Source organism: Typopeltis vanoorti, chromosome 24 (genome assembly GCF_054136105.1).
Source record: "Typopeltis vanoorti isolate ZY-2024b chromosome 24, IOZ_Tvanoo_1.0, whole genome shotgun sequence".
NCBI classification, from domain to species: domain Eukaryota; kingdom Metazoa; phylum Arthropoda; class Arachnida; order Uropygi; family Thelyphonidae; genus Typopeltis; species Typopeltis vanoorti.
The window spans coordinates 19,144,916-19,158,891 of record NC_143572.1 but is presented as its reverse complement, the minus strand read 5'-3'; the positions used below and the strand labels follow the sequence as shown (position 1 = coordinate 19,158,891).

General features: G+C 34.7%; 1 protein-coding gene across 1 annotated transcript in view; it reads left to right on the top strand.

The window, feature by feature from the left end:
* LOC150092972 (E3 ubiquitin-protein ligase arih1-like) overlaps positions 1-13,976 on the top strand; it is a 222,666-nt gene that overhangs the window by 193,409 nt on the left and 15,281 nt on the right. Inside the window, exon 13 of the mRNA XM_090414057.1 lies at positions 9,695-9,807. Within this exon, the coding sequence (XP_090270183.1) occupies positions 9,695-9,807 (113 nt within the window). The remainder of the gene's footprint in view (positions 1-9,694; positions 9,808-13,976) is intronic.

Here is a 13,976-nt window from a genome sequence, read left to right as displayed (position 1 = left end):
CAGAATAGATGGTAATCTTTACCATCCTCAACAAAAATATGATTTAAAAAAAAAAGCACTTCCCCATTCACTCCACTAATATTCCCTCAGTATTATCATCATTAATATGATGATAATTATGTTTTGCAATACAAGGGCAATACTGGGGTTTTTCAAATCTGACAGCGTCAGAGAATGCCAATCATAGGAATCCCTTCTTTTTGATTTGCTCTGGCTCAAAATTTCCCTTCACATTTTCTCATATGCTGATCACTCTCCAAATTCTGATGAATATGCTGATCTCCTTGATTATTTATGTCTGAAGCTTGATGATCTGTAGTCTAAATACTCAAAGAAATATCAAAGAGGATTTCAGTGTTCATGATTCATACTTCTTTCTCTTCTCTAATTCCACTGTTCAAACTAGAAGAAATGCCAAAATACATACTGTTAATTACTAACATAATGATTTAACACACATTTATCCAGAATAATCTTTACCATCCTTACGCCATGCTGAATTATCATGGTCAGCTCTTCTTTTAAATATATTTTGGCATCAGCACTCTCTTGGTAAATTGGATCTTAACTTTGTCTACATTTTTTTTTTATATGAAATGGTCTTCATGTAGCCGTTCTCAGTTTTGTGCCCATTGACAATACAAATATACCAAATGTGATGACCTCCATGATTTCTACTCTTCTTTTTAATAGTCTTGATTACCTGTGCATCTCTCCAAATGAATAACTGAAATACTCCTTAGTGGAAGGATGGTTCTCATCCCCTACTCCACTCACTATCCAAGCCTCGATTCTCTAAAAAAAATGTGCTGAAGTGGTCCAAGATAAAAAGCCATAATCCCAGTTTTGCACACATCCTGCTGCAGTCCATAATGTCTGCATAAAAAACACCAACTCAAATCCAAATCTGATTTTGAAAGTACCAGATGCAGAAAACTTACCTTTTACTCAATTGGCAATCGAGCCATCTTGTCTCTTGCCAAGACTGTTGGGTACAACTTTTGACATTTTATGCTACAGTCTTTCTGAATCTGGGCAGTACCATCATTGCATTAACCAAAGATAAGCCTGGCATTTTTTCCTCTATATAATTGGCTGAGTGGTTAGCATATTCTTTGTACAGCCAAAAGGCTGTGGGTTTGAATCCTGCCTTGGGCATGGATATTTGTGATTGTCTGTGAAATTACTAGTGGTGGACAGTAGATGCCATTGGTGTAGATGATAGCAGTTGCTGTTTGCTGTGGTTGGTGGATTTAAATGGTGGAGATGGAGAGCTGTGGAGTGGGTGCCCTCCCCTCAATGAGTGTTTGGACTCCTTGGAGGTGTCATGTAAAAATAGTAATAGTAATAATGATCATTGCAGTTACCTCTTTTTAATACCAAGAACTTCTCACTCTTTAATCAGAAAGAAATCAAAAGAATATCCTAAATTGTTTGGAGTCCAACAATTCTGCTGATCATCCCTCCATATGTTTTCTGACATCCAAATTAACTAGGCCATCCTGCCTCTCCCCCATCTCTCCCAAAAAAGTGAAGCTGTCTGTCATCAAACTACCGTCCTATTACCCTCACAGACTATGAAGAGGGTCATGAAGTCAACTTAACTACCTGGAGGCCTTGTTGATAGAAGTCTGCCAAACAAATCCATGAACTTCCATTGCCCCATACCAAAAGACACAGCCTTAACTCCTCCTCATTCTGTATTATCAAAGGCCATGCAGTTTGTCATATTGGTTTTTCTTTGTTGATATTGACAACATATACACACATTTTAAACTGTAATAGGTGGTTACTGCATAGATTGTTTTGCTAGCACAAGTTGTTTATATAAAAAATTGCAAACAGAATATACAGGATATCCAATCTTGCTCCATAGCATAATGCTACTGCACACATATAAAAATACTGGAATAAACTGGGCTTCCGTAATTATTATATTCATAAGTAAATTGGTGCTAAACAAATTACTCTAAAAACAAAAATATACAGTAATACACTGGTGTCCAAAATCTAAGGATGAACTACATTTTTACCTGTATATGAAAAAAATGTCATGACTACAGCCAAATGTAGGCATAAATTTATTGCCAGCTTAGTAATAAATTATATTACATTACACAAAAAATGTATTAGAAATTTCAAACAAATTTCCTAAGGACATAGTTAAGGAATTAATGTATAGTGCTTACAGAAAACTATGCAGAGAGACATTTCAGTATGGAGTTTGTCCACCCTAAACTGCAGTGCAGCTCTTACGGCGTCATACCATGCTTAGCACCAAGTGATTCAGGAATTCTTGAAGCAAACTGGCCTGCTCCTCCTTCAGAGCAAGAATAAGGCCTTGATTATTTTATGGAGAGGAATTTCAAGCAGCAATGCATCTCCCTGTTGTATCCCAAATGTATTCTATGTGGTTGAGGTCTGTGGGACATGCTGGTCACTCGATTTGATTAATATCTTTTGTCTCCAGAAGTATCTCCAATGCTTGTGTACAATGTGTTGTGTATTGTCATGCATAAAAATTAATTCTTTGCCTACAGCGCTATGGAACAATCAAACATGCCGTTAAAGAGCTTCATTGAAATATTATTCACCAGTTATAGTCTCTTTTCCCAGCACTGGTACAGTGCATCTATTAAGCATAATGCTCCCCCCCCCCCCCACAAACACACACACCATGACCTCAGCACCACCGTATCTATCCCTTTCAAGAACATTCTTGTGATGGTAAGTGCCACTTGCATGCCAGATCAAGTGTTGTATAGAATTGGAGGAAAGACTAAAATGACTCTTATCTGTAAAGAGTACAGCCCATTGGTGTCTTGTCTCATTTTTACGGGTGCAATATCACTGAAAACATGCTCTATGATGAGCTGTGGATAAAGGGATGCAGACTACAGGCCTTTGAGCATATAGGCGTACTTATTGCAAACATCTCATCACAGTTTGTTGAGTATCTGCGTACCTGTGCTTGAATGGTCCCAACTTGCAAGCTGATGTAAAATTTCTCACGATAAATTTTTTATAAAATTTCCTAGATAGATTTTACAGAGGTTTCTGAACATATAGAAATTAGAAATTAAAATGAATTAAAATGAATATAGAGGTAAAATGCATAATAAAATTATGCATTTTACCTCTACTGTTAAAATGCATAATTTAATGTATATTGAAGTATATGTAAAACAGAAAGAAAGAGATCAACCTGGATTATAGCAATGACGAAGTAAGAACAAAAGTTCGCAAGGTCATGCGAATATAGAAATATGCCCCCAAGAAGGAAGGGAGCCGAAGTGACATCGTGCTCGCGGGTAATCCTGGAAACTACATCAGAAGAACAAAGGATTAGCGACAATATAAAACAGCTCTCAGCTCGATGCTCTCGGTTTTTTTTGTCTCCAGATTTTGGTTCCAGGTACGTGACCCAGGGGGAAGAGGAGAGGCCGTAATTTCGATGTATTTCCTGTGGATGTAAGGACATGATACAAGAGTGTGGTGTTATCCGTTAGAAATTGCGGTGACTTTGGCAGTTCTGTTCCAGTTTCCTGACAGAACTTCTTCCTGGGTACAACAGCCAGTACCCAGGAAGAAGATGCAATGTCAAGCTAAACTAGCCGAGGTTTGTCCAAGTTGATTGAGCTGTGTTTATAAAAGTAGATGTAAGTAAGCACTACTTTACTTATGTCTTAAAGGCTTACAACTGTGATTTGTATGTGTGCTTACAGGAAATTGTTAGTAATTAGTTAATAAGTTTCAGTAATGAAAGGGAAGACGAATGTTAACCTATGTATGTATTGAACGATGTTTAGCTAAGTTTAACATAAGAAGCAGCTACATGTTCAATTTAGATAACTAAGTATTGTGTGTGTAATGTTCAGTTGTATATTTTGCTTATTGTGCATGTAAAATGGCTCAGAGAGATAATTTCTCCCATTTATTTGTGCATTGTACTATTTTACTAGGTTAAAATAAAATGTTTTGTTTGTGTAACTATCTTGCCTGATCTATTTGCCAATGCACTGTCTCAAAAAAAAAAAAAAATCTTGCCTGTCTAATTAAGAATTGCTACGACTAGCTATAAAGGAAAGTGTATGTTAAATATGATCTTACATATGTTCCATACTTAAATTCTCAAGCTATACATATAATTTAGAATGGCACAGTTGTTAAAGAAATAAATTTTTCTAAATTGCATAGTTTGAGAGTTGGTACCCTGTTTATCGTGGATAGACTAATAACAAAGGTCATTCACTAGCAGTCCGGACATTAAGATGATTATAAAGGATTAATAGAGAGGTCTGTATTAAGTGGATTATAGTTTTAATTAGCTTAAGTAGAAGAAATAAGTTAGGCTAAAGTGCACGTGTAAAAGGAATAAAAGGCGTGGTTGATAGCAATATAATGTTGATGAAAGAATATTGATCATAGAATATTAAAATATTACAAAGGTGCAGCCAACATAAAATATCACACTGACTTGCCATAGTGTGTTGATTACATTTTGCTGTTATAACCAAAAATCTGTTTTCATGTTCCATGGTAGAGTGAGGGAGATCTTTTAGCAAATGTATGGAAAAGTTTGCAACTTTATTCCTTCATGAAAAAAGTTTCTTTCAAACACAAGCCTTTTGCCCTGTTGAGTGCTATCATGTGAGACCTTTGTGCATTATTCAAAAATTTGAATGTGTACCTGCTTTCTACTTGAAATTGTCAGTTATACAAATTGCTACAAGCTGATTTAGCTAAATTTGTGGTTGTAATCTTCAGAAATAATCTGTCTTCATGTTCCATGGTAGAGTGAGAGAGATCTTTTAGCAAATGTATGGAAAAGTTTGCAACTTTATTCCTTCATGAAAAAAGTTTCTTTCAAACACAATTCATGTAGCACAGCCTTTTGCCCTGTTGAGTGCTATCGTGTGAGACCTTTGTGCATTATTCAAAAATTTGAATGTGTACCTGCTTTCTACTTGAAATTGTCAGTTATACAAATCTACAAGCTGATTTAGCTAAATTTGTGGTTGTAATCTTCAGAAATAGTGTTTGTCCTTTGTCAAAACAAGAAAATGCTACAAAAAAAGTATATATAAGGATGGATAAAGAGAAGTAAGTTTCAGAACATGACAATACTGACTCCTACCCAAGAACATATTGAGAAAACCAACTGTATTATATTAGCTTTAGATATTTCAGTGTTAAAACTTATTTTATTGGTGTAATTTGGTTAGAAATGTGCACATAATGAATATAAAAATGGTTTCATTATTACAAAGGTGATACAAATGTTTTTAGATTTTTTATTATCATAATAAATTACACTAGTCAACAAGGATTTTGTAACTAGGATCAAAATAAGCAGGTGCTATGTATTTTAAATTTTATAATATACATGGACTTTAGAAATGCAACTTTTTTTTTTTAGGCCATCAGATATTTTTTTTTACACATATGCTGAAAAATAAGTTTAGCTAAATATTGATAATTTTTTATTGTAAGAAAATATAAAAAATATATGTGGAATTAAATATGCTTATAAGTATTTTTCTTTGTTCTTATAAATATTCCTTCCATGTGGGGTATCTATTTGTAGTGGAAGGGAACCTCCCAGGTGTTACTCTTTTCATTCTTCCACTTTCCTCCTGTACTATGTATATATACACAGGATGTTTCAAAAGCTTGTATACAACTTTGCAGGAGACCAGAGAATAACTCAGAAGACATACAAAAGCTGAGCAAGTGTCATAATGTAGTGAAAAATGAATTTTTGGTCATGTAACCTTATTACCCAAGGATAACATTAGATGGCATGATATGTCACTCCATTTGAAAATGGCAAGTTTCGATGGTGCAGGGTGAGCATGTTGTGTGTTTTGGTTTGTGAAAATGAAGTCTGCAACACAAGTTCAGAGGAATTTATGCATGCAATCTGGTAAACAACCTCCTAGTAGGCGAATGAGCTGACAAGAATTTTTTTGGAAACAGGCTGTTTCGTGCCTCATCCAAGGTCGATGGGGAAGGCTGCATGCTGCCAATGCAGCTGTTGAAGTAGTTCAGAAAAGTTTTCAGAGAAGCCCTGGAAATTCAACCAGACAGATGTCTCGTCAAATTGGAATTCCACATGTGACTGTATAACGTGTTTTACAACAGTGTCTACATTTAAGGATCTACAAATTTACCCCATGCAACATTTGAAGAAAGAAGATAGAAGATTGTTATGATTTCTGTATGGAAATGATCAGTAGGATAGAACAAAATGAAACCATTTTTGGACACAAATGTTTTCAGTGATGAGTGCGCTTTTCACATAAGTGGGCAAGTAAACACAACTGCAGAATTTGAGGAAGTGAAAATCCACATGCCATCATAGACATATTCATGGCATCCCAAAGGCTAATGTTTTTCGTGCCATAAGCAAGAAGAAAGTAGGACCCTTCTTTTTTTTGGAGTCGACTGATACTGGTGATGTGTAACTGGACTACAAGGGTACCTAATACCACAATTAGACTATGATGACCATGACAGACGCTTACATTTCCAGCAAGATGGAGCACCTCATTACCCGACAGATGCATGGTTGTACCTCAACACCCATTTTCCAGCTAGATGGATTGATAGAAGGGGTGCCTGTAGCATGGCCACTGCATTCTCCCGACCTTACACAGATTTTGCAACAAGTATTTGATGCCAAGATGGCAGGAAAAAGATGCAGATTAAGATAAAGATCTACGTGGATTGATTCAGTGAGGAGTGCCTTAGAACAGCGCTTCCCAAACTGTGGGTCGCGGCCCCCTTGTGGGCCTTAGGTTTTGTTGAGGGGGGCCGTGAAATAATGAAAACAAATTTAAGATGTTTTAAGACTAAGTAGATTTTTTTTATTTTAAAAGAAACGTATTTAACTTTTATTATTTATTATTTCTTTTTGTTATTTTTTATATTTTAATGGAAAAATTCACACATTGGTGTTGGTTCACAAACTTTGCTTCCTGCGTATTTCAGCGCTTAATGAATATTAGTAAATATTGCTTATTGATATGTTTCATTTCAAAGCAGTGGTTAATTGTTACTTAAGTATAAAGAGCTAATATTGCTTATTGATATGTTTCATTTCAAAGCAGTGGTTAATTGTTACTTAAGTATAAAGAGCTAATAAGCTTCATTTCGGCAATGAAAACATTACTTAAATTAAGGGGATATTAAATCCCACATAGTTTTAAAACCGAATAAGAAACTCAAAGATTGGAATCAGAGAGTTTCTTGCCGAATATAGTAAACTATAAAGCTCAAAGATTCCAATCTTTGAGTTTCTTATTCGGTTTTAAAACTATGTGGGATTTAATATCCCCTAAATTTAAGTAATGTTTTCATTGCCGAAATGAAGCTTATTAGCTCTTTATACTTAAGTAACTTAATGGTTGCACCTGTTTGGAAAACTCGTTCGCAGAGTACATAAGTTCTTTTCGCTATACACTTTGGTATCAGGTCTAGCTACTCACTGATGAAGCCTCAAAAAAGGCTGAAACCGGTCTGGGTAGTGACCTCCCTCCATAATGTAATAACAGCATACATTTCCTAGGAAATGTGTTTTTACATTATGGAAAATACCTAAGAATAGCGATCTGAACTTCTTCCTCCACCTTTGCAACGAGTTGCCCAATAACGTACTATGTACTAGGATCACTTGCATTGGCTAACGCTAGTATCGCCGATACTTTATAGTTTACTATATTCGGCAAGAAACTCTCTGATTCCAATCTTTGAGTTTCTTATTCGGTTTTAAAACTATGTGGGATTTAATATCCCCTAAATTTAAGTGGTTAATTGTATTTACTTCGAATGCTCTCCAGGGAAGCTCCATTTCCTGTTCCTTTCATCACGCGTTCGTAATCAGGGACTGTTGATATTGACTTTATATACATATCAAAACTCGTTTTATATTATCACTGTCATCCGAGCTAGTTTTCTGTTACCAATAAAAGTTTCGCATATACTTCACACATGAAAAAAAGCTTAAACAAGTTCATGTGGGGAGATAGTAACTTGCTTGCAGTGGTAAACAACATGCCCTCCCTAACAGCCACTATACTGCAGAGGCAATAAAAACAAGTACTTTTAATATGCTAGTGAATAAGGTATGAGGAGGCTGTGTAATATATTTCTCAACAAATAGTGCAATTAGAGACAACTCGGATAAAAACACACTAATTAATGAATCATATGTCCCCTCATACAGAAACTATGCTGAATATATAGACAGAAACAAAACCATATGTTGCATGGGCAAACACAGTATCTAACTAAAAACTATTGTTATTAATTAGATGTGTGAGAGTTCGATTTCCCAAGGCAGCAATAAAATTCAACCGAACGTGTTAAAATTCGTAAAAGTGTTAAAACTAAGTAATACACATATAATGAATGTTATGGCAGTTTCACATATGGAATTCGGTTGAAGAGAGTTAGCATTTCAACTCAATTGTCAGCTATGCTTTTATCTTTCGATTGCGTGATCTTTTGTTAATACTGCACCAATCATATGCACGTTTTAATAACCTGCCTTTGCTGTCTGTTTCGCGTTAGGCTTAATTACCGTAAAGGGAGAAAAGTCACAAAAGAGAAAAATGTTCCTGGTCCGGGGATTCCCTTATTCAGGTAATATTCACTAATTTCATGTTATCAGTCTGTGGTGTGCCAGTATCGGTAAGTGGTGATATTATTTGATCTATTCTACGTTAAAAAATTTAACCCTGAGATGGATAAGTGGCTGATAAAAAAAAAAAAAATTAAAAAAAAATCCCACGAACAATCAGAAGAAGCAGAAACAGACTCAAAAAAAAGGACAGTATTTCATATTTAACCAGAACAGCCCGCATCGTCTTCAGGACCAAACGGTAAGAGGCAAAAAATGTAATATATCCATTTGATTTTTGCAATATTCACTGTGTATGTTTTGTATTGAATATAAATACAATAAATATTATAATAATATATCTCTCTATTACGATTTTTTTTTGAGGGGGGCCGTGAAATATTTCAATTTTTGCAAAGGTGGCCCTGACATCCAGAAGTTTGGGAAGCACTGCCTTAGAAGACTGAAATGTTACATAGAACATCCAGTACCGAAATGCTAACAAGTTGTAGACTCATTTGCAGGAAAATTGTTGACAGGAGATTAGAAATAATCTAAACTTAATCATGTAGTACTGTCATAGAAGCCTGTATTACCCTTGAGGGTACATATCAGGAAATTGGTGATGAGGGGCTAATAATGTTGACCTGAATGGATAGTCTGCTTTGCAGCTATAGGTGTAAGTTCAAATTCCACTGTGGAATGAATGCTTATGAAAGTTTACAGGTAGTAGATGAGTTTCATCTCCTATTACCATATCACCCTGCTTATTGGCTAGCTGAATTTTGAAAAAATACCATGTTTAGCCACTAGAGCTGGATATCTAACCCTAAGTCTACTCACAATATTGCCGTACTGTTTTCAGTTTGTCAGTGAGATTGTAATAAAAAAATAAATGAATTCTTAATTGTCTTTGGCTATTATAATATTATTTGAACTTACATGCCTGTAAAAGATGATGATTGTATAGTTTCACAATATCAACAGACAAGTATCTTATTTGTATAAATTTACTTTTAAAATAATTTATATCGAGTCAGAGTGTATGATTTTGTTATTTTGTCTTTGTAGGATAATCAACGTGATCTTGAAAGTGCAACAGAAAAGCTATCAGAATATCTAGAAAGAGATATAACCCAAGAAAATCTATTAGATATAAAGCAAAAAGTTCAGGACAAATATAGGTTGGTTGAATATTTTTCCTTCCAGATTTTAATGTAGGTTTAGTTTTGGTTTAATACAGATTAATATATATATGTATATGTCTAGTTTTTCAAGTCAAAAACTTTATTATTCATATCTGCTATTTACATTATGCACATGCATCTTTGTTTCACTGTATTGTTTGTGTAAAATACAATGAAATTTTGATAAAATTCTAATTTGGTATTACTGCTTCACAAATTCTGTACTACTTATGTTGCTTTTTTACGTTAAATTTATATATTTATTTACATTATTAAACATATTTTGCTTTTTCCAGCAAAATTCAATACTGATTATCACATTACACCTTGGTATATACTCTACTATGCTACAGTATGAATCTAAGGGATGAAATAATCTAAGTTTCATGAGTTGTGTGTTTACTTTGAGTAGACAGTGGCTTTTCTTGACTATTATTTAATTTAATGATTAAAATTATTTTAATCATTTAAAATATTTTAAAATGATTAAAAATAATTATGCTGTTAAATAATGTCTTTTTGTAAATGAGAATAGTTACTTATTAATAATAAATATATACATTTACATTGAGCAAGTAAGTCTGAATTTCATTTGTGCTTATCTTGGTAAAAGTTACCCTTTATTATAGTCTAATAATAAGTAAAATACTATTCTACTATTCACAGTATTTATAATGATGCTGCCAATTCTGATCAGTCCTTAGTACCAAAGATCACAACTATTGGAGGAAGGAAAGCTGTTCTCTGTCCCCTAAGTGTTTTTACCATTTCAGTAAAATCTTAATTCAGATGAAATCTAGAATATACATTTCCTGAGCAAGATATTTACTAGATTTCATCTGCATTAACACAGGTCCTCTAGAAAACAGTTGTTCTTATTCCAGTTTAGATATATCTTTCAGATCAAGACACATCACATACTACTTCTGCCTATAGATTATCAAATCAATTTAGAATCAGCACTCAATATACAGATAAGAATAGTAAGAAAGGGTCAAAGCTGTGAGGAGACCTCCACTTATCCTGTTAGGGAATGCAAAGAACCAACCAGGGCTTGTGACCTAATGTCTAATCTCACCTTCTCATCCCATTAGGTATTTAATACTGAATACCAGATACTGAATGAACGAGGACAGGCTGACAGTTTGGGTTTTAGTCATCCAAATTGTATTCTTATTCACTTAACCATAGGGAACCAGGGCAAACAGTGAAAAGTCAGCTGCTGGGGCAAATCCTGGAACACATCCCCAACACAACATCAACAGAGTTCAAGATTGGTACTATCAACACAAGAAATCTCATTGAAGAAGAAATGGAACTTTCAGAAGAATTAGATAAGTCCAGATAGTCATAATAGATGTGACTGAAACAAAGAAGACCAAAACAGGTGAGATCTTTCTAAGCAACAAATACAAAATGTTATGTTCAGTCAATGACAGTCCAGGAAAAGTAGCTATAGTATTCAACACTAAATATGAGGACAATCTTGAATGGTTGACAGTATTAAGTAGAGTGATGTGGGCATATAGAATGGGGAACTGGAGAGTGAGACTTATTTGTGCCTGTGGTCCCCAAAGAAGGTTCTACTAAGAAAGAAGTAAAGGAATTTTTGGGGGGTATTAGAGAAAGCAGTTAACGCAATGAAAAAGGAAAAGTTGGTCCTTGTTGGTGATCTAAACAGTAGAGTAGAAAATGATTACCAGACATACAGAAATGTTTTGGAAAAATTTAGAGAAAAGAGCAAAACTAATAATAATGGTAAGTACCTGTCAGATTTCTGTTCGGGACATGGATTAGTTATTACTACCACAATGTCCAACATAAAAATGCACAAATTTACACGGAGAGAAGAGGCAAGAAATAAGAAAAGTCTCATTAACTATGTTATTGTTGATAGTGATGTTTTCTCCCTGGTGCAGAATACCAGAGTGTACAGAGGATTTGAAATTGGAAGTGATCGCCATTTAGTCTTGAGCAGGATAAAATTGAATTTCATATTGAAAAGAAGAGTATGTAAGAAAGTTCTAAAAAGAATTGAAGTTGAGCAGCTTTCAGATGTGAACTGTAGACTAAAATACACAAATATTATTCAAGAAAACATGAACGTGTTTGAAAACAGAAACCAAACCTTGGAGATTCAGTGGCAAAAATATTAAAGAAAACATTGATTCAGCCAAAGAGGCATGTGGTAAGGTTGTCTGCAAGGATAGAAAAATCAGAACTCTCTTACTGGACCCAGTAAGTTAAAGATGCAGTGAAGAAAAAGAAGAAAGTATATAGAAAGAAGTCAGCTTGTGCTCTTAGAGAATACAGAGACAAATGTAAAAAAGTGAAGCAGTGTGTAAAACCAGCTAAACAAAAATCATGGGAAGACTTGGGTAAGAACATAGAAAATAAATATCAAGATTGTGTTAAAATATTCTGCAGGCTATTGAAAAGACAGAAATGGAAGAAAGAGTACTATGAAAGGAATCAGATGCTAAAGATGACATTAAAATGAGATAGATTTCTTTGAGATATATATATATATATATATGGAATAATTATTTTGAACGATATACAAGCAGTGACAACATTGTGGTAGAAAACGCTCAGCAAGCATGGAATCAGGAATACATATCAATACTTGACATAGAAAAAATCCATTGAAAACCTGAAATGTGGAAAGGCAGCTGGAGTAGAATGATATTCAACCAGAAATACTTCAGTATGGAGGTATAAAAGTTTTACAGTGATTGCATTGCATAATTCAGAAGGCCTGGTTAGAGGATCAAATTCTGGATAACTGGAGTAGAGCTCTCATAGTGCAATCTGTAAAAAGGGAAATAAAACGGAATATGAGAATTAGAGGTATTTCCCTCTTGAGGGTTCCTCGTAAGATTTATGCAAGTATACTTGAGAAACAGCTAAGAAGGATTGTGGAAGGAAAGCTTGGTGAAGAAAATCTGGATTTAGGCCAAATAGAGGTTGTCAGAATCAGATTTTCACTTTACGACAAATAGTTCAGAAAGCATGGGAATATAACAAGGATCTGTATTTAAGTTTTGTAGATCTGGAAAAGGTATGTGACAAGGTGCCAAGAGGAAAGCTATTCAAAATGTTAGTTATGTGGTGTCAGTGAGACATCATCATCAAATTCCTGCCATGTACCCTCAAGGGGTGTACAGGATATGACAGTACTACATGAAAAAATTACATCATCACTAACTTCCTATTTGCAATTTTCCTCCAAATCAGTCTGTTACTTGTCAAGACTCCAACATTATCAGATCTTATATTTCTATCGTCTAAGGCACTTTGTACCGTATCAATCCACCTATATCTTGGTCTTCCTCTGGGTCGTTTTGCTGCCAACCTAACAGAGAACACTTGTTTTGCTAATCTTTCCTCTCCCATTCTATTTAAGTGACCATACCACCTGAGATTAGCTCTGCTAACGCATTCCTGGATGCTGACAATGTCAAGTTCTTTCCTAATATCCTCGTTTTTAATATGATATTGCCATTGATGCCATCTGTTCACGCCTCTAATCTTTCTCAGGACTCTCATATCTGCGGTCTCTAGTCTTTGGTCGAGTGTTTTACTTCTGACCCAGCTCTCAGATCCATAAGTTAAAACTGGTTTGAACACTGTCTTGTATACAGCTAATTTAGTGTTCCGACTAATTTCTCTCTTATTCCATATGAATTTATTCAATTGATTTCCCACCATACCAGCTTTGCTGATTCTGTTGTCTATTTCTATATTTAGTTTACCATCTTCAGTAAAAATCATGCCTAAGTAGCTGAAATGTTTTACTTGTTCCACAGGTTCTCCATTCACAACACAGTTGACATTTTCATTGATTCTGCCTATTTTCATTGTCTTTGTCTTTTTATTGCTGACCTTCATACCATATCTATTACAACAGCTATTCAATTTAATCAGAGAATCTTGCAGACTTGTAGCGGATTTATTTAGAAGTATAACATCATCTGCATAAAGCAAAGAGCTGACATTAACATCTCCAATTTTCATATCAGGTTTAATACCACTTTCCTTCATAATGTGATCCATATAGATAATGAATAACAGAGGGGATAATGTACATCCTTGTCTCACACCAGATTTAACATTAAACCATCTTCCTGTACTTCCTTCAATTCTAACTGCTGACTTACAACTCA